The 27,820-nt window shown below is 62.9% G+C and overlaps 1 protein-coding gene and 1 long non-coding RNA gene across 2 annotated transcripts in view; both read right to left on the bottom strand.

Annotated features, from left to right (window-relative positions):
• Positions 1-4,953: 4,953 nt before the first annotated feature.
• LOC119096949 (uncharacterized) lies at positions 4,954-6,846 on the bottom strand. The gene is made up of 3 exons (XR_005094105.1): positions 6,820-6,846; positions 5,492-5,612; positions 4,954-5,074 (listed from the first exon to the last, which is right to left on the bottom strand). It is a non-coding gene; the product is annotated as an uncharacterized LOC119096949 (long non-coding RNA).
• An 814-nt stretch (positions 6,847-7,660) lies between these two features.
• LOC119096948 (FERM, ARHGEF and pleckstrin domain-containing protein 1-like) overlaps positions 7,661-27,820 on the bottom strand; it is a 43,668-nt gene continuing 23,508 nt past the window's right edge. The window contains 17 exon segments of the mRNA XM_037219951.1: positions 7,661-9,039; positions 9,671-9,933; positions 10,986-11,116; positions 11,677-11,828; positions 12,421-12,683; positions 13,062-13,164; positions 13,587-13,749; positions 14,065-14,198; positions 14,361-14,384; positions 14,386-14,636; positions 19,063-19,086; positions 19,126-19,269; positions 20,216-20,331; positions 21,089-21,163; positions 21,885-22,045; positions 25,645-25,800; positions 26,868-27,079. Of these exon segments, the coding sequence (XP_037075846.1) occupies positions 8,848-9,039; positions 9,671-9,933; positions 10,986-11,116; positions 11,677-11,828; positions 12,421-12,683; positions 13,062-13,164; positions 13,587-13,749; positions 14,065-14,198; positions 14,361-14,384; positions 14,386-14,636; positions 19,063-19,086; positions 19,126-19,269; positions 20,216-20,331; positions 21,089-21,163; positions 21,885-22,045; positions 25,645-25,800; positions 26,868-27,079 (2,564 nt within the window). The 3' untranslated portion in view covers positions 7,661-8,847.

The raw sequence follows: 27,820 nt of genomic DNA, 5'->3' as shown, positions 1-27,820 counted from the left end.
TACCCTGGCTCCCACCACACACAAAACGGTACCCTGGCTCCTACCACACACAGAACGGTACCCTGGCTCCCAAGACACACAGAACGGTACCCTGGCTTCCACCACACACACAGAACGGTACCCCGGCTCCCACTACACAGAGAACGTCACCCTGGCCCCCATCACACACAGAACGGTACGCTGGCCCCATTCATACAGAACGGTACCCTGGTCCCGTTCATACAGAACGGTACCCTGGTCCCGTTCATACAGAACGGTACCCTGGCTCCATCCGAAGCCTCAACTAGCAACGCAAATGGCAGCACGCGGTATAAACGGCAAAGCTATTTATCCTAAGTACATTCAAATGAACCTAGGCATATCTCAACACAGGGAAACTTTTCTTGTCGCTTATCACCGGAGCTGATATCACTGGGAAAACCAGCCTGCTCACCCACCCATAAGTCGTTTTGACATATCAAAATCAGCAGACAAAAAATCGACGATAAAGCTCTATAAAATAAACTATTAAGTCCTTGGGAAAACAAAGTCAATCAAAAGATTAATAAGTGGGGAAAGATCAGGGCAGATCTTTCAAACATCATTAGCAGGACCCCTGAAGTCCCTGACGAAATGATCCTGTGGAATCCGTGGTATTATTCCAAGCAATCTCCTAGATCTTTTGCTGCAGTGTCTCGTCCCACCAACACTCGGTGGCACCATAGAGTGAGCAGCGGTCGTGACAGGTAATTCGGCCCTTGTAGGCCGACGTCTACCGCGCTGACGGTCGCCGGTGACATGTAAGGCACAGGCGTCTCCCCGTGGTGGGTCGGGACACCGTGCGCTTTTACATACAATGTATATTTGTGCATGCCACCAGTGTAGCGCCAACTTTTTTAAAATTGGGCGTCTCGACCAGGTTAACTGCCGCACCGGCAATTACGTGGCTACTTTCAGCTAGAAGTAGAAGCGCGATGAACCGATGATGGAAATACTGACATCCGTCGGTCATCACGCCGTGGACTTCGCGCCCACACCGTGCTGGTTGCGGTCTCATTTGAAGATCTGACAGAAAATGAATTTAAACAAGTGTGTTCTGCGTTGTTTTTTTTTTAGCTCCGCCTTTCTTACTTTGTTTTCTTATTTTTCTTTTTTCTCGTCCAACTTTTCGAGTAGACTATTGACGTAACTTTTACAAAATGCTTTACAGAACTTCAAAAGAGCTTTAAGTGCGTTGTAATGATGCAATGAAACAAACGGCAAAAGGAAAAAGAACATCTGTCACTACTTGACGTTCGAGTTTTAACTCTACATCATCTAAGGCTTTCTTGACGCATCCCACATTTTCCTACCAGCGAAGCCCCTCTGTCGACAGCAATCGTCTCTGATTGGAGCCGGCACACGCGGACGCCCACCTGAAGCACACCGGGCGTGTCCGGCTCGTCGCCCATCTCCGAGAACAGCAGCGCCAGACTGCGCCGCGTCACGCTCAGATAAAGCCGACGTGCCGACTCCCGCCACACGGCCACGTCTCGAAGCACCAGTACGCAGCCGGGCCGCAGGGCGGCGCCACAGCTCTCGAACGCGTCCTTGGCGACCGTGCCGTTCATCTCGCCTGCCGGGGAGACGAGTGAGCCCCAGTCTGACTCGCAGCCGCAGCCGCCTCTCTGACGCGGCTGGGCGCGGCCGGTGTCCCCCGTATGCAGCTGTACGCCAACGCAGCTCCGAAGGCGACACAAAACCCAACAATATGCGGAGGCCAATAAGTGATGCTTGCGTTCCGGTTATGTCTTTATGGCGGACAGGCTATTGTCGAATCTGTAATCACCTGATAGCATGCATGCTATATCACTCTGGAAAATGATACAATCCCTCACCAAACACGCATAAATCCAATAACATGACACATTGGAAATTAGGCACATGTATGTATCGCAAAAATATGTGCGCAAACGTTCGTAATCATAAATATACGTATGTGCAAACGATTGTATCGGTGATATAAATAAACTGTTATGTCCGCATGCCCAAATGTTCGCAACGTTCATACTACGAAACGCTACTGTATGCATGCGCAAGTGTTTGCATCATCGATCATCGAATCAGATGAAATGTTCATGACAGATGACAGCTGTTCGTAGTCACACATGTTCGGTAGTGCAGATGATTGTAACGCAGTTCCTCGTGAAGGCATGTGTTCGTAAGGATGGTTATGCTCGTATGGTGCACGCTCGTATCGCAAATGTTATTGCATGACGATATTTACGCGGGACACGCTCGCAACACAAGCCAGCCAATTTGGCTCGGGTGGATCAAAATCAATTAAAAATCTGATTAGGACAAGGCGCGTGGGCACTTGCCAATGCTATCGTCACATACTTAATGCATGAGCTGGGCACCGCGTGTCAGCTGGCTTGCGAGTGAGTAAAACTTGGCTGGAACTGGCAAGCCTTCGGCAACGGCGAAAACTAACCTAGTCCATCAAAAGCGCATGTATGTAAATCTGTCTGTGTATGCACACTACATTTGTGCATGCGAATATCCGCTATGTCCCATGTTTACGACCATTTGCGGTTCGGGCGATTGCGGTATGTACATAAGCATCGACAAACGATGGGGTGCGAACAGTTGGGCATACGAACATCTGCTATACAAAAAATTGTGGCATGAGCAATACAGAATACAAACGCTTGTAATTAAGGATATCTTGTGCATACATTTGCCTAAGAACGTCTGTTCTATGCACATTTGTGTGCTTACGATTCACTTGACGGCATGACATGTTAACCCTATGCTGCTATACCATTCTGGTAAATGACGCGATCCTTTACCAAAGAGCACACATTCAGCCATATGGAAGCATGTACACATAATGTTCTGAGAACATTCATTCTGACACAACGCATAACATTCTGAATCTAATTAAGGGTGACGCCCACCTTTTGCAATGATTGCAATGCCGGACAGACACCAACGCTTACCCGTGGGATCTTTGAACTTGGCCTGATAGCTGAGGTCGGAGGTAGCCTCCAGCGACAGCAGCGCCACCGCCAGCAGCGGCACCTTGCGCAACTTATTGTTGGCCGCCGACCGCTTGACGGCGCTGATATTGATGCGCCGCAGCACGGAGCTGGGGTCGTCGGCGGAGAGGCAGAGCTCGGCGAGCATGCGCCGCCACGGTCCGGCCTCCCAGGCGGAGCCGTCGGCCTGGGACAGCACGCTCTGCCGCACACGGCACCGCCCAGGTCACGGCACGGAGGCTGGCGTCACACGGCCACGACACAAGCAACGCCTGCTGAAGCGCGACGCAGCACGCCGGCGCCTGGCCGCCCGACCGGTGTGCATAACTGACAGCTCCGCACCAGCTTCAGTCACCTTAGTACAGCAGCTGTTGTGTGTACGGCAAACTTGACGCAACACAGACGTGCCTCCAACAAATTAGTATTCAGAGCAGGTACAAAAACTTCTCTTAGGCACCGATCAGTTTCATGCATAGTGGTACAGCGTCACATGGAGCAGGAAACCAATCGCTTGCTCATCCCATTTAGATAGTTAACCAGCGGTCAATCCGTCAGCAAAGCCCCTGGCCACCAATTATTTTTACCTCACTTCGGAGATGAGCCTGTCCCATGTGATTGCTACAAAAGGAAAGGGAGGGTATATCAAATAAGTGTATGGGTGCCCACAGCTGTCTGTAAAACCGGGTCCGCCACTGTTTCCGCAAGAGCTGACCACACCCCGCAGTAGACAGACCCAGCCAGAGCTCACTGCGCCACATCAGGAAATGTACCCAGACGGCCCCAGCCTGATCAGCCAGCAGCCACCACACACCACCACCCGCGTTCCTAGCCCTGGCTGACCGAGCCCGCTCACGGCGTGAGGCGGCCCACCTGCGAGGCGGCGTCCGGCAGGCCGTGCTCGTCGTCTTCGGTCGCCGTCGTCACGTCGTCCTCCTGCAGGCTGATCTCGTGCGCCAGCGTCAGCAGGGATCCCTGCGCGGCGGACACCGGTCAGTCGGACACGGGCCGGCCGCTGCCTGGGAGCCGACACGGCCGGACCAGGAGCAGCAAGCGGACACGGCGACGCCGTCAAACTCCGTCACCAGTCCACAACACGCCATAAACGTAGGCCAAACACCCTTCTGTTACCCCGGGCGACCAGGAGCAGCAAGCGGACACGGCGGCACCGCCAAACTCCGTCACCAGTCCACAACACACCATATACCCAAGATAAGACAACCATTGATTTATGCCTGCATTCAAAACGGCCAGGAAGCAGCACACGTCACGTCGTAACACGTGGCGTGCGCAGCAGCCTTTGAAACATGCGCAACAGACGCCCACACTACGCAGCCGTCGTAACCGGTTTCAGCAGACGGCAGTGAGCAAGCATGTGCCAATGCGAGCCCACCCCTGGGGAGGCCCTGCCCCGCCCGCCGCGAACGGGTGAGGGTGGCGGCGAGACGCCTCACCGTGATCGGCAGGATGCCAGCCGGGCCTGGAAACCGCCGCTTCACAGACGAGCCGGCCGACAGGCGACGACCGCAATCACGTGATCCGGGGCCGGGGCCGGTCGGCGTGTCACGTGACTCCGGGCCGGGGCCGGTCGGTTTGTGACGTGACTCGGACCGGAAGCCGTTCGGCGCGTCACATGGCCCGCAGCCGGCGTCGGTGGCAGTGTCACGTGACCCAGGCCACACGGCAGTCGGTGCAGCCCGCGGCCCGGGGCCAGTCTGCGTGTCACGTGACCCCGGCCGGGTAACCGCCGCCGCCGACGCCGCCTCACACGCCTCCAGCAGGTCCCCGTCCAGCAGGTCGTCGTCGGCAAACGGGTCGGCCAAGGACGGCGCAGCGGGTGGCGGCGGCGACCGCGCTGGCTCGGGGGGCCGGCCGACGCCGCCCCGCGCGCTCAGAGCCGGCCCGGCGCGCAGGCCGAATATCTGCGAGACGCTGACGGAGTCGGGCGTGCAGCTGAGGCCGGCCTCCTCCGGAAGGTCGGCCGGGGCCGAGCGGCAGCTGACCGTGTCGCGCAGCACGCCGCGGCCGCTGGGACGCTGCGAGCCGCGGGATGACGCCAGCACCTCGTCCAGGAAACCCTGACCACACACGCACACCTCGTCCACACACGTAAACCCTGACCACACACGCACACCTTGTCCACATACACACAAACCCTGACCACACATGCACACCTCATCCACACATGTAAACCCTGACCACACACGCACACCTCATCCACACACACAAACCCTGACCACACACGCAAACCCTGACCACACAAGCACTTTGCACATGAATCAAAACATCAATGGGCAAAGGAACTGATAACAAAGTTTTAGCAGAGCAGCATGAATGAGACAGGGTAGATATATTCAGACAATGGCAATGACTTACCCCTATTCCATTCCTGTCCCCATTTACCCTTTTATTACATTCCTCTTATGACAAGAAAAACATTCTAATGTTTTGCATATTTCAGCACACAAACATTGGTGTACTCATCAATTTATTACCTCTGCTAAGTCAAAGTCTTCATCTTCAAAATTGATCATCTTGCAGATGACTTTGTAGTAACCAAGTGAAATATGATATTTTGTTAAGTGCAAGATGTATGCAGGATATGCCAGTGCATTGCTGAAAATGGGGAAAAATTCATGGGCATATATTACATATAATGCATGAACTACACACTAGTATAAATCATTTGTTTCAATTTGGAAATACATTTCACAATAAACAAACTTTTCAGAGCCACATAAACTGGCTAATGACATGCACATATATGCCCAACTCAGTTCATGCTACATTGCCCAGAATTTTCAGTATTTTTGCTTCCACAAATTATTTGAGTGCTTTGAATATATCTTACATTAGTGTTTCCATCTTTATTTGTTTTTGCCTGAACATTCTTTTTCCTGAAAGTACCATTGCAACATACTGATTTCTTGAACTTCTGGTCCCCTATGAGCTCAAATTGGTGTTGACCATGGAACAAACAAGAGGCTTGGAATTATAGCCACCATAGCAATCTAACATGTAGCCAACAGCTTCATTGTCATTGGAATGCTACCCTGCAAAAAATTCACCCACCATGCAGCATGGGAAACCTATGCAACACCACAGTGCCTACACAACAGTGGTGCACCAAACCTCACCTTATGAAATCATTCTGCTGCACTCTAAGAGCTTGGATATACACTGCAATGTCAATAGCCATGCATTTTTTGCAGTTTGACTTGACTTTTGCTAATACATGGGGGTCCAGCACAGCATGATTTTTTACAGGCCATATGCCACTGCAGCATTCCTTATTTGGGATAAAGCCATGAGTGGAAAGGTTAGAACTTGGAAGCCATTTTTATTTTAAATCAGCAGAAGCAAAATTAAGGCTCAATTTAACACTTCTATGCCTCCAATGTTGTGACCCTGCATGGAGCAAATCAGTAGGATGAAACAACTATCCCCATTTAGTTATTTGTGTTTCAGGGCTATCCTATTCTGATTGAGAAGTTACAATTCATACTAACTAATAAACAACAGATGCTGACCAATGGGTTAACCTGAACAAGCAGGAAAATACAGGAATACATGCACATGATGTGCAAGTGCGTCATTTCCCAGGCAATGGATAAGACTTAAGTTGGATTTCATTTCAATACGTTATTCCACTGCATATGGCTTAGTACTTGCTATCATTTATCTATTCGATCCATTTCCATATGTGTGCCATCTTGGCTATTTCTGTTCCCCGCTAAGGCATGTGGGCATATGGTAACGTTCCCAGAATTGACAGCACCCCTAAAGTTTCTGAATATAAAGAAAACAATGATCGCAAACTCACCCACCCACCTACGCTCGAAACTGGCGCCGAACGCACCAATGTGTGGAACGTGATCATTTCCGTGGAAGTGAAGTTGACAAGTAGCCAGCTGACGCATGACGTCACTAGGGTCCAACTAGGCCAATTGGATGCGCGGAGGAACTGATATGCTTATAGGTAAGACTGCGCGCAGAGTTGCAACCTATTCCAACAGTTTCATTCGCATTCGCTTCCATTCGGATTGCGAACCGATTCCAGCTTATTGGAATCAGGCGCAAGCCCGTTTTTAGCACCTGGATTGTCGCCAATTCTACGCTTCATCTTCAGCCGCAATATTACAGAATACAGCCTCGCCAAAATACACAATCGTGTGGCGCCCGCCATCGCCACCACAAAAGGCCTGCGATAAGGGCAAAACTTTGCAACGTTTTTTTTCACGGCGACGCGGAACTAATGAAACGAGACAACGAATGAGTACAGTGTGCCGCACCTCTCTACAAATTTAATTGGAAATGGTTTTCAGTAGGTCTGATACCTTTCCGAAACTCTCATTTTTGCCGCATTTTGGACCATTCTACACCTACGGTCCCCACTCCACGCATTGAAATGCGCTTCATTGACGTACCTGCGGTATGTCCGTGACTGCCTCTAGAAGGGCCCACCGGCTATTTCGCGTCCGCAATCCCCGAAGCCCCTCTGGCCGCTGCCTGCACGGCACCAGCGTGAGTCGATGATGGGAAGCGGCCCGGGTCGGGAGGGCACGCCACTTCTTCCGCCCCACGCTTCTCGACGCCGCCCCGCGCGTCGCTCGTACAACCGACCCGCCCGGCCGGGTCCGCTCAACTCCGCCACCACAGTCCGGCTAAACGTACAAAATATGTATTGCGCAGGCCGGAGCCGGATTACCGCGTCGACACCACTTTCATCGGCTGCAAACGCTCGCACATCAGCCACACGATTATTCCAATGCAAGCCGCCATTAGGTCCTTAGCTACCGACGGAAATAAGCCACAATTAGGTCCTTAGCTACCGACGGAAATAAGCGTCTCGCCGGTGTAAAATCAAGCATCATTCTCATCGCGCCAAAAACGTCCGCTTCATAAGCTGCAGTCACCTGAATATAACTGTCACTGCGTGCGAAGGCACTTGGAGCGAGGCCGGGACGTCAGCCCCCTCGCGGGCCGTCATGCATACACACGAGCACCACAGTAAGGCACAAAGACGCGTCTGCTGCGGCCCATCCACGCCGCCACAGCGCCGCAGCTGCCAGCGGCCACTGCTAGGAGCGCGGCACGCCATAACAATCGGCACAGACTGAGCCCCGATCACGCCCGCGGCCGACCCTCGCCTGGCCACCGCCGGGCCCCGCGCACGCGGCAGCCGGCGGGCGGCGCGCGACTCACGCCCTGGCGGCCGTCCCGCCGCCGCCGCAGACGGCTGCGGTTGCGGCAGCGGCAGCGGTCTGACAACACAGCCAGACGTGGATCCCGGGCGGGGCGGGCCCGCACACGGCAAGGCGAGATCGCGTCTGCGCAGCACGGCATGTCGAGTACTCAGGAGCGGCCGTCACTCTGGTGGAGCCGGAGGGCACGGACGGCCAGCGCTGACCGCATCCTCGTGGGCCCAGCAGGAGCACAGCGGAGAGGCAGAGGAGCAGTCCGCCCAAGATTCACCGCCGGCCGAGTCGGCGGCCGCTCCCGCCGTCCGTTCGTCTTGGCTGCCGGTGCGGGCTCCAGCGAACAAGGAGACTGGGGGGAGGAGGGAGCGAGTAGTCACTCGTCTTCACACGGAGCGGGCTCCGGCTTCAGCTTCGGGTGAGCAGCCGCTGCCGACCGCGGCTCCGCCCCGCCACCGGCCGCCGGCCGCCGACACCACACAGCAGATCCAGTGTAGTTCACTGCACTCGATCGTGTGCACCGCCGCCGCGGCTGGCATCGCCGGCCAGCGCTCGAGCGGGCCCACTCCGCCGGCCCGAGAGCGCTCCATCCGACGTGGCCGCCGCGACTGGACCGTCCCACCGCCGAGACGGGCCTGACGGGGCGGCGCCTCCTACTCGGTGGAGGCCGTCCGCCCGATCACCTCCAGCCACCGCTCCAACGTGTAGCGGCTCTCGGCGCGGAAGAAGTAGATGTGCTGCTTGAACTGCAGCTTGAACACGTGCTCCTTGTGGATGTTGTCGGCGGCGGCCGGCTCCGACACCACGTAGCCCAGCAGCGGCAGCGACGTGAGCGGGCATTCGTCCTGCGGCAGGCGACGCCACCGTCAGCGACAGCGGCACACCAGCCGCGCCAAACCCCGCGGGTCGCATGCTAACGGTGCTCTCCCCACAGCTTTAGCCCTGTGAGCGCAGCACACTCCAGGCCGGCTGACCGAGAACGCAGTCACCAGCCGCCGGTGCCCCAGCGTCGGCACAGGACGGTCTGCCACAGCACGACAGAAAACGGCGGTCTGCCACAGCACGACAAAGAACATGGATGACTCGGCGCACGCCTAGGCGGTAGTCGAAACAATGCATGGGCGTGAACAACGGCAGATCGCCATGCCGGTGATGTGATCGGCATTGAGAAATGGCGTCTGTGAGACATGGCACACGGTAGACGACTAAGCAGCGCAAAGCGGGGGGGGGGGGGACCCCGGTAGCGACATCCCACGCCATACATTCCCACAGTGCAGGGCGGTGGGCAACCCACCCGTGCCTCGGTGTGCGGACCCCCTCTACACAACGGCAGTGCACCGACAGCCGGGTTGATCGGTGTCACGTCACGCACGCATCACAGCACACACCCCTCCTGACCCGCGGCTATTCCCCCCTCCCACTCCAGCAGCGGAGCACCTGCCCGCATCAGCACGCGCCCCCGCGCGACGGCCTCACCTGGAAGGTCTTGTAGAAGTACAAACAGAAGTTGGTGAGCACCACCCACAGCTTCTGCCAGCCGTCCGAGTTTTTGAACTTGCGCAGCAGGTAGCCGCTGAGCTGGCAGTGCACGGCGCCGGCCGTGTGCGCCATGCTGACCGAGATGCCGCGGTGCCAGCATACGTGCGGGCTCCTGTTGCTGCGCCAGTTGGGCTGCCGGTCGGCCGGCAGCGGGCCGCCGTCGTCACCGGCCAGGCCCGACACGATCTCGTCCGACGAACCTGGCGGCAAGCCGGCACACCGTCAGCCGGCGGCACGACACGGAGACGGGGCGGAGCGCGCCGGCACACCCGTCAGCCGGCGGCGCGACACAGAGACGGGGCGGGGCACGCCGACGCACCGTCAGCCGGCGGCGCGACACAGAGACGGGGCGGAGCACGCCGGCGCACCGTCAGCCGGCGGCGCGACACAGAGACGGGGCGGAGCACGCCGGCACACCCGTCAGCCGGCGGCGCGACACAGAGACGGGGCGGAGCGCGCCGGCGCACCGTCAGCCGGCGGCGCGACACAGAGACGGGACGGAGCACGCCGGCACACCCGTCAGCCGGCGACGCGACACAGAGACGGGGCAAAGCACGCCGGCGCACCGTCAGCCGGCGGCGCGACACACAGACGGGGCGGAGCGCGCCGGCACACCCGTCAGCCGGCGGCGCGACACAGAGACGGGACGGAGCACGCCGGCGCACCGTCAGCCGGCGGCGCGACACAGAGACGGGGCGGAGCGCGCCGGCACACCCGTCAGCCGGCGGCGCGACACAGAGACGGGGTGGAGCGCGCCGGCACACCCGTCAGCCGGCGGCGCGACACAGAGACGGGGCGGAGCACGCCGGCGCACCGTCAGCCGGCGGCGCGACACAGAGACGGGGTGGAGCGCGCCGGCACACCCGTCAGCCGGCGGCGCGACACAGAGACGGGGCGGAGCGCGCCGGCGCACCGTCAGCCGGCGGCGCGACACAGAGACGGGGCGGAGCACGCCGGCACACCGTCAGCCGGCGGCGCGCCGCTGCGACGGAGGCGAGGAGCACCAGCGAGACAGAGGCAGTGCGCGACAAAACGACGGAGGCGGAGCACGCCAGTCAGCTCGGGACGCGTCGTGAGGGTGATGGCCGGCCGCGCAGTTGAATGGAGAGCACTCTTGGCGGGGTGGGGACGGCAGTTGGGGTTGGGATGGCCTTGGTACTGGGCGGCCGGCCGGACCGCCACCGCACGAGTCGGCCGGGGTTGGCCTGGGTCGGTAGGGGAGAGGCCCGCCCCTAGGTCAGCAGGTACGCACTGCAGGCGGGCAACAGGCTGAGGCCGGCCGGCAGCGCGTCCGTCTGCAGCCGGGCCGAGTCGATGGCGGCGTGCAGGTCCCGCAGCCAGGCGTCCCGCTCCGACGAGCTGCTGGCCGCGATCACCAGAGCCCTGCGGCCGATCCGGTCAGCCGGTCAAGGGCGGCGCGGTTTCGCGGGCGCACACGCCAGCCTGAGGTGGGACATCCGAAGACTCCGAGCGGTCAGGGCGCCGCCACGACATCTCACATCTGAGCGGCAGCCCCCGGCGCGAGCAGCACACGGCTTCACTGCCCATTCACGATCGGACACAGTCCGGCCGGCGCCCAACCGGCCCCGCACCGACGCGAGCAGGACACGGCTTCACTGCCCATTCACGATCGGACAGTCAGGCCGGCGCCCAACCGGCCCCGCACCGACGCGAGCAGGACACGGCTTCACTGCCCATTCACGATCGGACAGTCCGGCCGGCGCCCAACCGGCCCCGCACCGACGCGAGCAGGACACGGCTTCACTGCCCATTCACGATCGGACACAGTCAGGCCGGCGCCCAACCGGCCCCGCACCGACGCGAGCAGGACACGGCTTCACTGCCCATTCACGATCGGACACAGTCAGGCCGGCGCCTAACCGGCCCGCACCGGCGCGCCACAACGTCTCCACGCGCGGCGCCCGTCGCGGCCGGCCTCGTACCTGTTGCCGCCGAAGATGGTGAAACAGTTGGCGATGCCCAGCTGCGAGTCGGTCTGCTCGACGGTGACGCCGCGCAACGGCAGCTGGCCGTGCACCTTGAACTGCGGCACCGGACTGGTGGTCCGCGACGTGTAGATCAGCACGTCAGAGAACTGGCGGCGGGGCACGGGCGGGTGGCGTCAGACGCGGGGCACGACCACACGGCGGCCGGAGCGGCGCAGCCTCCGCCGGCCGAGGGGCGGGACGGGGCTCACGCTCAGCACGCAGCCGGGGCACCAGTGTGTGGAAGAGCACCACCAGACGTCCAAAAGTGACAGCAGTCCGCAGCCAGCCAGAGCGCGAGCATGAGGCGCGCTACAATCGTACATTGTGTTGTGGCTTATGCATCGGGACAACGAACATACACGGGCCCACACAGTGTAGAGCGTTACAACAAATAACGGCCGTGTCAACAGCCTTGCCCCCACAGCTGTTGTTAAACCGCGGACGGATATCACACACGGGGAAAGCTTTCGGAACTTTACGCCCCCAGGGTACACGATCCAGGCCTCTGGTTCATGGAGGCTCTTGATCTTTACTGAACGCAAAAACAAAACAAAGACGGCACAAAAAACGTGCAGAGATAGCACCATTTCATACGCGTCACACATCCAAAAATGCCTACACATCCGAAGGCAGGAGCACCGAGCGTCGGCGCTCTAGAGAGCCAGCCGCCGCCGACCGGAGTCCCCTCGCGCCACTCACCAGGAAGAACATGCGGTGCTGGTAGCCCTTCTTGCTGAGCTTCTGCAGGCAGCCCTCGCGGATGAAGCGGCGGCGCGCGTCGGCCGAGCCGCTGAGCAGAGCGTCGCAGCCCACCAGGTCGCGCTGCAGCTCCATCATCTTCACCAGGTTGTCGGAGACGGCCAGCCGCGGCAGGAGGCGCGCCGCCAGCCGCGACATCTCGGCGAGCGCCTCGTCCGCGTCCGCCGCGTCCGGGTGGCCCGCCGGGTAGTGGTGCACCAGCTCTGGGGGTGAACACAAGGGCGGACAGGTGACGCCAACAGCGCCGCGGACGTGCGCCGGTTCTGGGAGGGAGAGAGAAGCTCACACACAAAACAGAGTCGTGGTGCACTCTGGGGAGGAACACACGGGCCGGACATGACAGCAGTGGCGCGCCAGCCCTGGAGAGGAGTACGAGGCGGCGATGGCCGGCTGAGACGTGCCGGCGGTCCGGCGGCGGACACCGAATCACGAGCCTAACGCTCGAAAGACGGCCGTCAGCTGGCGGCGGCGTCCGTCGTCACAGCGCCCGCTGTGGCTGCCGCTGGGCACCGACCCTGGGCAGCCAGCGCCGCGCGCGCCAGCCGCTGGCGGCGGCAGGCAGGCTCTCGGTCGACACTCACTTTTGAGCAAGGTCTGTAGGTGGAGCACCCGCTGGAGCGGCTTCAAAATGAGCGCCGCCACCGGCAGGTAGCACGTCTTCTGCATCTCGAACTCCCGGTACATCTGCGGCGCGCCCGGACATGGAGTGGAGCATTCGTGGACAACCGCCAGCAGCACCGCTCACGGCCGCGGGCAGGCACCCGTCACAAAATATGCTAGCGAAAGACTCCTCCACAGGCAACGAACTAAGCAAATGTGCGTGAACACATACATTAAGCCCATCGCAACGCAGCAAACCATGCAAGACGGCCTAACAACACCAGTCCAAGAATGACACCCTTTACCGTTCCCATGTTCTGAATGTGTTGTTCATTGGTGTTTTCGGGCGCGTCGACTGCAGTGGTCATTTTGCGCCCATTGCATGTTCGGAATGTGAGAGGCGTATCTCATCACGGGCACAGATCGGCAAACAGCTAACACCGCCACGCGAATCGCCGTCAGCTTGGAGCCGCATCTCTACGACAAGGCACCCGGCCCGCCAGTACCTGTTTGAATGCTTCGTTGCTGCGGTACTCGCGGTCAATCAGTTCCAGGGTGTGGACGTAGCTGTCCAGGTAGGGGGCGTAAGCGTCGCTGAATTCGGCTCGCAGCAGCACGTCACAGACGCGCGGCGGAGGCGAGACGCCCTCCGACGGGTTGCTCTGCTCCCTGCACAGCAGACACACACACAGCGGTCAGCCAAGCGACGCACACAGCACGTCACAGACGCGCGACGGAGGCGGGACGCCCTTCGACGGGCTGCTCAGTTCCCTGCATAGCAGACACACACAGCAGACGCAGCCAGAGATTAGGTCCCTGACAGACACAGCACAGGCCGCGGTCCGCCGACAGCGTGCTTTGCTCCTGCACCACTCGCGCATGGGTCACACCACCAACGCCTGAATAATACAAAAGCACATAGCCTGACGTGGCCTGGCGGGCCTGTCGGCGGTCCAGAGCGGGCGGCGCGCGCGGCGCGCTCACCAGGCGATGAGCCGCTGCTCGAGCTCGCGCAGCAGCTGACAGTGGGCGGCGTGCAGAGGCTCCAGCCGGGCGAACAGCGGCGAGAGCAGGCCCGGCGGCACGCCACCGTCTCGCTCCGAGGCTTCCCGGAACCACTGCAACGGCCGCGGCGACCCGGTCACACACTGCTCCCCGGGCCCGGGCAGACGCGCACGCGACGCCAGCACACACGCGCCGGGACCGATGGCAGGGCCATGCTAACACGGTCGGCAGAAAGCACCGGCTGAGGTGCCCGACTCCTGCCCGGTCCCGCTCACCACGTGCAGGATACGCAGGTCGGTAGCGGTAGGTGCGCTCGGTGCTCAGCATCTCCTTGGCGATGAAGAAGGCGCGGTCGGCCGGGATGCGGCGCTGCTTGCGGCGCACGTCCGGCACCGGCGGCGCGGCGCCGTTCGTTGCCGGCGCGCCGCCGTTCAGGCGCACTTCTGCCGGCGCCGGCACCGGCGCCGGCGGTGGCGGCGGTGGCGGTGGGGGTGCCTCCTCCACGCCCGCGTCACACTCGTCCACGCTGAGGATCGGCAACGAGGAGCCCTCTGAAACACGGCAGAAAGGTCAGCGTCCGAGCAGGCGGCGGGCGCGGGGTTGCGGCCGTGCAGATCGCGGGCAAGTGGCGCAGCTGATTGGTAGGAATCGGCAACAGAACCTGATATTTACACGGTGACCATACAAGGCACTTGTTTCATTATACAAATACAGGTGAAGCCATCAGATGCTAGCGATCACCAGTCGGTGTACGAGCCACAACAGGCATGAATCAGCAAGTACAAAACACACCCAAAAGAAAAATAGGCGACGCAGCCTGCACCAAAAACCAGCCAGGCGAATATCATCAGATGAACGCAAATAACACCAACGAACAATGATCAGCCCAAAACAATAGGAAAATGTGTTTTCGCCAGCGGCGTGCCGATCCCTGCGTCCAGTCTACTGACACCCATGCAGCACATGTCGGGCTAAAACGACAATCAATAGTCCACCATGCCAGAGCTAAAACAAAACAAACCCCGGCCAGTCTCCGTCCGGGCGCGATCCCAGCCAACGGCCAGCCTCAAACGGACAACACCGAAAGCTGCAGTGGCGCTGCCGGATAGCAGCCGAGCGACCCAACGAAAGTCACCGCGTGACGACGCAACCGAACCGTGCGGCGACCGACCCAGAGTGCGGCGCAACGTGACCCTGTGGCTAGGTCACGACAGAGGGGCAGCATTCCGGGCCCAGGGGCGGGCGGCTCTCACCTAAGCGCCAGGATAGCCGTCGCAGCCGCCGCCGCCGCCGGGCGGCACACGAAAACGGTCGCTCCGCACGCACACGCACACGCACACACACACACACACACACACGCACGCACACACACACACACACACACGCACGCACGCACGCACGCACGCACGCACGCACACACACACACGCACGCGACACGTCAGAACACAGAAACGTGACCGGCCTTGCACGTTATGTATTGAAACTTGAAAGATGCTCAACTCGCTCCTACGGACACGATACACGACGAATGACCGAAAAACGGCGGACAGCCAGCGAGCGGCCACCGCGGGTCAGGAGCGGCCTATCACATGGTGAGCCTCTCAACGAGAGAAGGACATTAGCGCGCGCGTGTCACCGCTGAGGGCGAAGCACTGAAGCTGCCACGCGCGCAGCTGCGGGGAGCGGGTGGCGGGAAGGGGGTCAGTATTTGAGGTCCCGAGTGACGTAAGGCTACGGTGAAGTGCACTCATACCAGACCACAGTTAGACTAAACGCATGTAGTCGGCACGTACGCTCTCCGCAAGCCCTGGTCGAATATAAGCAACTATCATATAGCCCGTGAGAGACGCCTGCTGATATCGAGCACTTCTCGCGTTGTCTGTATACCACGCGGCGTTCCGAAACGATCACATGAGGAAGCATCACTCCGGAGCTTCTCACTGAGAAGGCACCAGCCATAAAACAAGCTCCTGCAGAAACGGGTGTTTGCCATGGCCACTGCTGATGAACGCTCGAGAAAGGGCAAACGCGTTTCAGGGCCATTCAAGTGAACTGTTTCTACAAAACGCCCAAGTGACTCAAGCCCAAAATCCAAAACACTGGGTGGGGCTCTTGAGTCCTTCCAACATGGCGGCAAACAGAAAGGGAAAAAACGTTTCAGGGCCATTCAAGTGAACTGTTTCTACAAAACGCCCAAGTGACTCAAGCCCAAAATCCAAAACACTGGGTGGGGCTCTTGAGTCCTTCCAAACATGGCGACGCCCCACCCCGGCACGAAAGACAAGAACACGGGGTGCGCATCAGGGTACCGCCACCGCTTCACGCAGTTCCTGCTCCTTCCGCCAGCATGCCGGCGTCAGGCGGCGGCCACCGGCACTGCCGGCAGTGTGAACACACTCCTCCCCGGGCAGATATGGGCGACGGCAAGCTCATGACAAGAGCGCACCCGCACTCCGCAACAAGGAAGCGTGGGGCAACAACGCAACGGTCGACCGACAACCAAAAGGCACTGCGTAACGCAACAACGACTGGTGCCGTAACAGCAGAGGCGGCGAGACAGGCGAGGCCCGGCGTCACGCCACTGGAGCCGACCACGGGGCCGGAGCCACCGGACCGTCCCCGCCACCGCGCTCCCCAGCGGCGCCGCGAAGCGCCCCGAGCGCCGCGCGTGAGCGGGCCGAACACAGCCCGGTACCCGCGCGCCCGGGCGTGAGGCGAGGGTGAAGCGACACGACGCGGCAGCGCGTGAGGTCGAGGTGGTTGGTTGTGCCCGGGTAATGAGATCAACAATGAGCTCCGAGACGCCGGAGCGGCGCCTGCGCTCGCGCCTTTGTGGGAAAACCTGGGGCTGGCGTGCCCGCCCCGACACAGAGAACGACCATGGAGCATGCGTGAACCCTGACCAACGACGCCACTACTAACAGAGCGAGTCGCTCCTAGCGAGACCGATCGCGCCGGCCGGAGTGCCAGATGCTGTGTAGCCTTTCGGAACGAGGCGGCGGCCACTTGTGCTCGGCGTTCTAACGCAAGCTGACGAGCTGCCGTGTCTAATGGAGGGTGAACTGTGCGGTCAGGGGTCGCGAGGGTAGGAGGCCGACGCGCTGTGACCAACTTGAGCGCCGTCGACGTACGATGATGAGTCAAGCGAATGGAAAACGAGGCCGCCAGTCGGCTCGGCGGTGGCGGTTATTGCAGCGTCACCAGCGGCGGCCACGCTCGGAGTCGGCGTTAAGAGCGAGCATCTCGTCACTCTCCCCGTCACGGCTCGTGTGGAACATGCCGCGGACCGGCTGTCTCTGCCGCGCCCGCCCGGACTCTGCCCGTCGCTCCACCACAGGCCGGAGCGGCCAGGGCGAGCGGGCGAGCGGCGGCTGCCACGACGACGCCGGCAGCCCGGCGCCGCCGCCCCTGCCAGCTCCGAGGCAGACCAGTGCGGGCCGCCGTGCTGCGGCCGGGGCGCGGCGCCGCCTCAGCCGGCGAGGGCGGCGCGGCGCCGCCGGCCGGCCCGGCCGCCGCCGCTGCCCCGTCATAGCCCCGCGTCGGGGGAGATGGCCAGGCAGCGGCGCCGCGCCGCCAGCCGGCCGTGTGCCGCCTCCAGCGCGCCCAGCGCGTCGTCGCCGCCGCCCGGCTCCGAGTCGCCGCCGGCCGTCTGCGCCCGCTCTGACGACGACGTGTCCGAGTCGGGCGGCACGAGCACGCGCACCGGCGCCGCCTCGGCAGCCGGCAGGCGGCGCTGCACGTGCGTCACGTGGCGGGGCCCGCTGGCGCGGCGCGTCGGCGCGCCCGGCCGCAGCGGCTCCAGCAGCGAGCTGGGCGGCGAGGGGAAGTCGGGCTCATCACCCGATGGCGTCTCCTGACCGCCATCCTCGGTGGATGACTCGCTCGGCTCGCGCTCGTCACGCTCGGCCAACTCGTCGAGCGGCAGCGCTTGGGTCGGCGTGGATAGGCGCGAGTCGAGCTCGGAGCCCGTGCTCAGCTCGCTGATGCGGCTCAGCGCGCGGTACGGCGGCGGCCGGCAACCGTCTGGCGCCCCGTCGCTGAACGCCGCCGGCGCGTCCAGCTCGTCCGACTCGTCCGGCACCGTGTCATACTGCAGCGTCGACTCGTCCTCGGCCAGCCGCGATGACTCAGACAGCGTGGACGGCTCGTCCTCCGTCGGCGGCTCGGCGGCGGGCCCGTCTCGACCGAGCGCCGGCGTCGGCGGGCCGGGCCGCTCGGCCAGATGCTGCAGGATCTCACGCTCCAGCGCGCCCGAGATGGAGCGCACCTGTAGCCAGTCGTCGAGCGAGTCGTCCTGGCTGCTGTACGCGCGCTGTGACGGCAGCTGGTGCACCTCCACGTAATCGCGGCGCAGCGCGCGCGGCGAGCCGGCCGGCAGCGCGGCGCGCGCGTACAGCACCGGACTCTGGTCGGGCCGACGCGGCCGCTCCACGTCCACGCGCACGCGGTGCCGGCGCGGCGAGGCCGGCGAGCCCGGCGCCGCCGGCCGCTCAGAGGCGCGGGGCAGCGTGGCGGCGCCGTGCGGCGGCCGGTCGCCGACGAACGGCTCCGGCGGCAGCAGCAGCGGTCCGCCGGCGGCGTCGGTGCCCGGCAGCAGCACCGGCCGGCCGGTCCAGCCGCCGCCGGCGCGCCAGTCAGCCGCCGCTGCCGCCAGCAGCGCGTCTCGGTCAGCCTGCAGCCCCGCCGGCGGCCAGTCGACCGGCGCGTCCAGCAGATCGTACGAGTCGTGCGACACGTTGTCGTCCGGCTGGCGGCGGTCGATGACGGTGTTGATCTCGTTGACGGAGCTGAGGCTGGACGACTCGCGGCTGAGCCGGCCCAGCCGCGCCAGCCGGCGCCGCGCATCAGAGCTGGCCGTGTCCGAGTCATCGGCCGTCTCCGAGAGGCTGCGGCTGCTGCGTGAGAGCGGCCGGCGCCGGCCGCACGGTGAGTCGGTCAGCGCGCCGCTGGAGGGCTCGCTGTCGGGCGAGGGCTGACCTGAGCGCAGTGGCGGCGGCGGCGGCACCGGCTGCCGCACCGGCGCCGCCGCCGGCGACGACGTCACGGAGGTGGTCGGTTCGCCGCGCGACGTCGTGTCCAGCTCCGCCCCGTCGCGCTCCGTCGGTGACTGCGGCGACTGCGGCGCCGTCGCTGTCGACGACGGCAGCGTGACGGACCCGTACGACAGCGAGACGGGCGTACCGGCTGCAACAGCGCGGAGCCGGGGTCAGCGCCACGCCCCGCACGGCCGCCGCACAACGCCATGGGTCGCCGTCTTGGGCCCGGTGGGACAGAGCGAGACAACCGAGACAACGCCGGTCAGACAGTGGGACATGACATCGCAATAACCGGCACATATTGCGGCAAGCAAACCATCTGGAAGCGGTATAACAACAGTTCGTTATCGCAAAATTTCATGGCACCACAGCCGGCAAGGCACGAGCTCACGCCACAATGGCATGCACCCAACGGTGAAAGCCCACAGGCGACCGTCGTCGCCAGTAACATTCATCATACAAACAGCCGTGTGTCAGGACGTCGTCAGGCCAGCCGACCGGGGCTGCCGACCAGGATTGCCGGTCGGGACTGCCGGTCAGGACCGCCGGCCGGGACTGCCGATCAGGACCGCCGGTCGGGGCTGCCGGCCGGGACTGCCGGTCGGGAGTGCCGGTCCGGAGTGCCGGTCGGGGCTGCCAGTCGGGGCTGCCGGTCGGGGCTGCCGGTCGGGGCTGCCGGTCGGGCTGCCGGTCGGGGCTGCCGGTCGGGGCTGCCGGTCGGGGCTGCCGGTCAGGACCGCCGGTCGGGACTGCCGGTCGGGGCTGCCGGTCAGGACCGCCGGTCGGGGCTGCCGGTCAGGACCGCCGGTCGGGACTGCCGGTCGGGAGTGCCGGTCGGGGCTGCCAGTCGGGACTGCCGGTCAGGACCGCCGGTCGGACTTGCCGATCAGGACCGCCGGTCGGGGCTGCCGGTCGGGACCGCCAGTCGGGGCTGCCGGTCGGGGCTGCCTGTCTTGGCTGCCGGTCGGGAGTGCCAGTCAGGACTGCCGGTCGGGACTGCCGGTCGGGACTGCCGGTCGGGACTGCCGGTCGGGACTGCCGGCCGGGACTGCCGGTCGGGGCTGCCCCGGGACGGCCCGGCCGGCGAGACTGACCGCCGGACGTGTCCTGGATGATGTCGGCCGGAATGAGCGGGTGCGCCGACAGCGACGCGCCCACGCCGCTCAGGCTGGTGGCGTGCAGGGCGCCCGTCGACCGGAACGACTGAGACCTGGTGGCGAACGGAGAGCGGAGCACTGCCAGGGCCGGCGGCCAGACTGGCGGCTCTCCACTGGCCGGGGCCCCTGAGCACGGCACACGCTCGGGAGGCGGCACTCACGGAGGCACACGGTACGCGACACCCGCACAGTCAGCTTCCGCGACAGGGTGCCGCGGAAGCCGCTCCTTACGCTCCTTCCGAGCTGCCGACACCTAAGGCTTCTGTGTGTTACCACATACTTACTGACCTGCACAGGCATGCCACGATCCTTCAATAATACGACCATTCCGCTCGTGGGGGATTCAAAACATGTGTCTTCTATTAGTTAAGTCTTTCATTAGCACCACTACGTCTGGTAGCAGTGCACCTACCGCTCTTTTTCGGTAACAGTGATATGGAAAAGCCACACATGCAACTACATATGACATGCCAATTCCACGTTTACCCATTCAGCGCTGTCATTTCAATAACAATTCACAGCTTAACTGCATTTCGCTAGCAAAACACCGAGCCGGAATGAATATACTAAAAACCAAACAAACCATATCATGATCTGATGGTTCAGTCACTATGCCCTCATTGTCATCCAAATGAAAGCCCATTACACGCACCATTTTCAACCAAACTTTCAACACTAAAAGCACGGACAATTCAGCTTCCTTGTGGCCATACAGACGAGCCGCGCCTCCCCAAGGCTGCTGTGGGCCAGTGCGACCGCCCGCCGAGTCTGCCAGGTGCTGCCTCCCGCTCGGTCGGGCCACACACCCACCTGTTGAAGCCCTGGTGCTTAACGTAGTTCTCGCGGACGTACTCGATCATCTGCTTCTGGGTGCGGCCGCTGAACCTGGGAGCGATGGGCCCGGTCAGCGGCGGCACGACACGGCACGGCACACGACGCGATACGGTACGGCGCGGCACGGCACGGCACGGCACGGCACGGCGCGGCACGTCCGCAGTGTGTCGGACGTGTCGGAGCGCTGCAGGACGGACGGGGAAGAGCGCCGAACAGCGACGCGACTTTCCCCATGCCCTCAGCCAAACATGTGAACGGGGACGGTCCTTATCGCGCAACAACCCAGACTGACAAGCATCAGTTCGCGTGGCCTTTACCAGGAGGCATTTGACGTCAATGCTCTAATCCTTTTAGGCGAACAACAGTAAAGGTAAAACAAAAACCACGAATGCACGAGAACAATGTGCTGCGTCGAACTGCAGTTCTGTCAGCATGTTTGCAAAAGGAACCAAGCCATGCCAACTATTCTGTTTTGTACTTTGCGGAGAACGAAAACTCCGATGCATGATTGTGCCCGCTCAGCTTGTACGTTCTGCCATCGCATGACACGCCGTTCAGATTGCAAGCGCATCCAAGACGTCGGCACCCACGGGCAGGACAGTCCGGCCGCAGAGCACCCTCTCCCGAGCCGCAGAGCATGTCACACAGCTGCTCCCACTCTGCCGACACCCCGCGCCGGAGCGTGCGGAACCCGGCGACGGCAGCGGCGTCAGCGGACCCTGACCCCGACTCCAGCCCCGGCCGGCGGGACGGCGGGCCGCGCCCAGCACACCTGAATGAGCTGCCGCGGGGGATGACGCGGGGCTTGGACCGGCTCTGCTTCAACACGTCCATGCAGCGGAAGAAGCCGTGGTGCTCCACACACTTCTTCCAGAAGTTTTTACAGTAGTTGCGCGTCTCGAAGAAAAACTCCACCGTATCCTTGTAGTAGCCCTGAAAGCCAGCAGGGAGCGGTAAGGTCGGGACGCCGCCTCGGCGACATTAACACACCAGAAAGCCACAGCAGTCCCGGCAAGGGACCTCACGACCCCACAATGGCGTCAACGGCCAACAGCCTGGCAGACGTACAGCCCGGGAGCGTGTAATCACCATCTAAGTCAGCGGCCAACTATGTGGTGGACAGCGCGGAGCTCGGACCGACAATAAACGTCACCTGGTCTGAGAGCGGCCCGGAACGACCGCCGCCGTCTCCTCGAAACGAGCCGAACCGCGGCGGCCGCGCTCCCCCGACGGCCGGCTTCAGGCGGAGCCTCTGCCCCGCCGACCGGGCGGCAGCAGCGCGACACCACTGGGGCTCGGCGACAGGTTTTGAGGCCGTGGCGGGCAAGCCGAGGACAGTGACCTGCCACGGTTCGCCGGCGTCTGGGTAAGGTTTGGGCACGCTGAAGGGAGTCGAGGGAACTGCGGCCGAGGGCTGCAGGGACCTGACGTGCCTCGGTGAATGCCACCCGCCCACGCCGAGGAGCGATGCCGGCGGGCGGAGTCGGCGGCGGGCGGGGGCGAAAGTCCCCGAGACCCAAGAGATGCGTCGGAGCCGTCTCCACAGAGTGTCGGCCCCCCCCCCCCCCCACCCCGCGAGTGCCTGTGCCAGCACGTTGCGCTTCGGCGGCATCGTCTGCGGGCGTCGCGCCGGCCTGTCGCACGGTGGCTGGTCGGGCCGTGTCAGCCGGCCGCGCTCGACTCGGCCGGCCGCAGCACAGGCCCGCCTTTGTGCGCACCGGCCGGGCCGAGGCTTGGCGACACCGCGCCGGGCCAGGCCGCGCCAGAGCGAGTGGCCCGCCACCGTCTACAGCCGGCGGTGCAGCTCGTGTCTCGATCGGTCCGCGGGGTTCTGGTCCCATCAGTCGCCACCGACGCCGCCAGCGGTGGGCGTTCACCCGCCACACCGGAGCCACACCGGAGCGGCCAGTTCGGCTGCTCGCTGGCGCCGGGGGATCGGTCAGCGGACAGCGCGGCCGGTGGCCGCACGTGGCGCGCCCCGGCGGCCGGCCACGCCCAATCAATACGCGGCGAACGGCCCAGCCGTCATCGGGCTGCCGTCAGCACGGCCGACCGAGCGGCGGCTGCAGCAGCGCCGGCAGCAACAGCGGCGGCGGCTGGCCGGACGCCAGCCGCCGCCGCAACACGCCGGTCCGCCGCTCGGCTGGGGCACGCACGCGTGGCGGCGCCAGCTCGCCTAAAACGGCCGCCGACGCTGACGCTGACGCCGCCGCCACGTCCGCCTCCGCCGCCGCCGCCGCCGCCGCCGACCCGGCCGAAATAGACCGCAGTCGGCGGCGGCGGACGCGGGGGCGGTGAGACGCCGCCGGCCAGGCCCCGGTGGCGGGTGGCGGGGGCAGAGCTCAGCGGGGTGGCGACGGGCCGCCGACGTCGATGACACGGGGCTCGGCATACCAGACACGCCCGACCGGCACGCCTGACGCCGGTCAGGGCCGCCGCATCGGCCCCACACTGCAGAGCGTCAGACGCGGACGCGGCTGCTCATGCCCCGGGTCGCGGAAGGCAGACCTCACACATATTGCGTTAATTACGAAAATGGATCAAATTCAATTAGTCTAAGGAAATGTTACTGGAAGCACAGTATGATGCCGGTATAAGCAGCCACAGAAGAGGAAAATTTCACATGCTCGGACATAAAACGATCACACAAGACCTGACAAACATACTCCACAATCTGCTGCGTAAAATAAGAGGTCACATCAGTAAAGTTTCGGTGCCAGACACCCAGGGTATAAGGAGAAGCAGCGAGCGTCACCGGACAGCCGTGCACGGACGGTGAAAGTCGCGTGGAATACGAAACACCTCCGCATGAGTTCCGCGCGTCCCAACACCCGTGGGACGGGGTCATCACCAGCGAGCCCGGGTCCCGGCGTTCGAGCCGCACAGCTGCCGTTTGAGCAGCACACGGGGTCTAGCCAGCAGAGATGACGCCACGCGGCGGAGGCGTGCGGAGTAGCCACCCGCCGCACACACACACGCACGCACGCATGCACGCACGCACGCACGCACGCACGCACGCACGCACGCACGCACGCACGCACGCACGCACGCACGCACGCACAGCACACACACACACACACACACACACACACACACACACACACACACACACACACACACACACACACATGACAAGACAGAAACGTGTGAACGGAGATGGCAGACCATATGCAGCTTGTAACTGCAGAGTAAACGTCCATACAATGCAGGTTTGTTGCTGCCATGGGCACTGCGAGGAGCAAGAAGGGGTATGTTCACGACTTCCACAAAAGTAACTCACCGTGCTATCGTGCGACACTTGTGGGTGATTGGAAAACGAGCACCGCCGAGTAGGACAGGTTTAAAAGGTTTAAAACTTTCTCCAACCTGTCCAAGAGAAGAGTGCGGAATGAGTGGGAATGCGGCAGAAGGCCCGAGGGAGCCTGGGCCATGGTTTTGTTTCAGGCATACATCACACTACCCTCACGAAAAGGTATAACGTGCTGGAAGCTTTCCGCAAAGGACGACTTACATAAAGTATGCCAGTAAATAACTCGCACTGCACCGGAATGTCCCAACTAAGCAAGCAGGTTTCAGAGTGTTCCCGCATTCCAGGCCATTCCAAGCCATCCGACCAACGCCAGCCAGCCGTGCCGCCTGCCTCCGCGGCCACACGCACCACGCAGGCACCGGCCGACACTCAAGGGATAATCGAGCAGGGCAGGGGAGCCGTTCCGGGAGTGCCGGCATCACACCGGCCGACAGAAGGCGAGGGCCAGAGGGTTCACAGAGCTCCCGCATGCGTCACGCGGCTCACTGTACCTCCGTCTGGTGGGGAGCGCCGGCAAAACAAGCCAACACGACATCAGTTCAGGTGGGCGGGGCCGACAGCGGCGGCGGCGCACACCGTGAGCGGGGCGGCGGGCCCGTCCGCGCGCCCCGCGCCAAGCGCACGCAGCGAACATAGCAGGCGCGTCACCAGGCGCGTTCGGTGTGCGAGTGCGTGTGCGCACGTGCTGCCTCTGCGTCACCCAACTCCAGCGGCCCCTAACGCGTCTAATAGTGTCGCGGGCTTCCCGCCGGCCCTCACCGGCCCCCGGCAGGCCATGCACGCTATTCACCGCTACTTCCACCGTTAGCAACGCGGAGGCAGCAGTGAACAGTAGGTATGATCCAGCATGGGCGGCCGGCGGCTGCGGCGAGGCCCGGGGGTTCACGGCGAACGGCTCCGGGATTTTCCATCTTCCCTCGAGAGTACCATTGCGATTTTGCCATGGAACCCGGCGGCGCAGTGTTTGTCCGATGATCCAAAGCACACTGATCGAGGTCGGCAATGCCATCGCCACTTACGACGGACGGTCTTCCCGCTTCTGACATCAGCCGGCGTGCGAGAAGACCGCCATGGGCGTGCCGACGGCGATCGCGCGCGCCGCAAAGACACTTTCACCGCGGATCGATTCCGCTTGCAAAACACATCTGGACTGAACTCCGCTTCATTCGGACGATGACTTCGGCATTCTGAGCGCTCTAACACAGTCTCCTCTGCCACTTACGTGTCCCTCCGGGTGCAGCTTGATGAGGAAGCGACGCCGCTTGAACGACAGCTTGCGGATCTTGGCCCAGGAGAAAGTGTTGATCTTGTAATAGTTTTGGAACACCACGATGCCCATATGGGCCACCGCCAGGTTCAGCGGGACACCCTCGTGGTCCTGTCGGAGCCGACAGAGTCAAGGACTGGCTGGGCCGACACCAACGCCGGCGGCGTCAGCCGACAGTATCGACGGCCGCGTCTCCGACACGGGGGCCACGGGCATGGCGCAGCAACGGGAGGTGGCGGCGGAGCAGGGGTCGGCGGCCGGCGCTCCACACGGCGCAGTGTGGCGACCCTTGTCAGACCCTGCAGTGACCTCCCTCACTTCTCCGGCCGGCCACACACAGCTGACTAGCCAACTCCACCTGCCACGGCCGCGGAGCGCCGCCTGCAGCCGCCGCACGGCCGCCGCGCGCCCGACGCTCCCGCGCTGCCGTGGCTCTCACCTTGACGGGGTCCATGGCCGCCGCGCGTCCGACGCTCTCGCGCTGCCGTGGCTCTCACCTCGGCCGGGTGCATGGCCGCCGCGCGCCCGACGCTCCCGCGCTGCCGTGGCTCTCACCTTGACGGGGTCCATGGCCGCCGCGCGTCCGACGCTCTCGCGCTGCCGTGGCTCTCCCCCTCATCGCCGCGCCCACGCTCCCGCGCTGCCGTGGTCTCACCTTGACGGGGTCCATGGCCGCCGCGCGTCCGACGCTCTCGCGCTGCCCGTGGCTCTCACCTTGACGGGGTCCATGGCCGCCGCGCGCCCGACGCTCCCGCGCTGCCGTGGTTCTCACCTTGACGGGGTCCATGGCCGCCGCGCGTCCGACGCTCTCGCGCTGCCGTGGCTCTCACCTCGGCCAGGTCCATGGCCGCCGCGCGCCCGACGCTCCCGCGCTGCCGTGGCTCTCACCTTGACGGGGTCCATGGCCGCCGCGCGTCCGACGCTCCCGCGCTGCCGTGGCTCTCACCTTGACGGGGTCCATGGCCGCCGCGCGTCCGACGCTCTCGCGCTGCCGTGGCTCTCACCTCGGCCGGGTGTATGGCCGCCGCGCGCCCGACGCTCCCGCGCTGCCGTGGCTCTCACCTTGACGAGGTTCATGGCCGCCGCGCACCCGACGCCCCCGCGCTGCCGTGGCTCTCACCTCGGCCAGGTCCATGGCCGCCGCGGGCCCGACGCTCCCGCGCTGCCGTGGCTCTCACCTTGGCCGGGTGCATCTTCATGCCGTAGAGCTCGCAGCGGCGCGCCGTCTCCAGCAGGTTGAGGTCGGCCTCCGCCGGCGTCTGGCCCACCAGGCGGCGATGTGACTCCATGATGCGCCGCTCCACATCGGCGTCCTGGCCGGGCACCACCTTGCACGCGCTGAGGTACGAGTGGTCCGGGCACTCGTCCGGCTGGAGGTCGCCGCACTCGGCTGCGGGGCAACGGTGCAGCGGCCGGTGACGCGGTGCCGCCACGCACGCCACTTTCCGCGGCCGGTCACGGCTACACACCCACCCACACACAACCACGGGTCAGCGGGGGCAGAGCAGGAGCAGCTGGTAGAGGATAGTTACGGCTCCCACAGGAGGGGCAGACACACTGCCGCAGGACAAGGAGAGTGATAATTGCATGAGTTTGCATCAGGTCAGCACGGTTGGCCATGACAGGAGAGAACGCATGATCCGACCGAGTAGGCAGCCGTGCCCAAATGACACGCATACTACAACGTTTACGATCGGTCTGGAAGGTTCTACGCTTGGCTGCAGCGAACAGGCGATGCCATATAAGAAGAGAGAGAATTGTCTTTTGTGTGGCAAGCACGGGAACAAAGAAGAGCAAACAAGAGCTGGCAGAACGTCGTCCTCGACTGAGCAAATACAACGCGAAATAACTTGGCAGAAAATACCACACGACCACTCCAGCCGTAGCCGCAGGACATAGACACGGCACGTTTAGCAGCACAGCAAACATACACCGGCCGTTCGACAGTTCAAACACCCAGCTTTAGCTCCCGCAAAAACAAACGAGTTCACCACTTAAACAACACCCATATCTACCCGCGTCCCACCAGGTTTTCAGGTCGTAAAACGGGGGGGGGGGGGATTCTCAGCCAGCGGTCAGCGGAGCGGACCCAACCACCGCTCGGCAGGAGGCCGGCCTCCCGCCAAAGCAA

Source organism: Pollicipes pollicipes, unplaced genomic scaffold, assembly GCF_011947565.3.
Source record: "Pollicipes pollicipes isolate AB1234 unplaced genomic scaffold, Ppol_2.1 Scaffold_4295;HRSCAF=5057_pilon_pilon_pilon, whole genome shotgun sequence".
Lineage (NCBI taxonomy): Eukaryota > Metazoa > Arthropoda > Thecostraca > Pollicipedomorpha > Pollicipedidae > Pollicipes > Pollicipes pollicipes.
The sequence above is the reverse complement of the archived record's forward strand: the minus strand, read 5'-3'. Positions and strand labels throughout refer to the sequence as shown.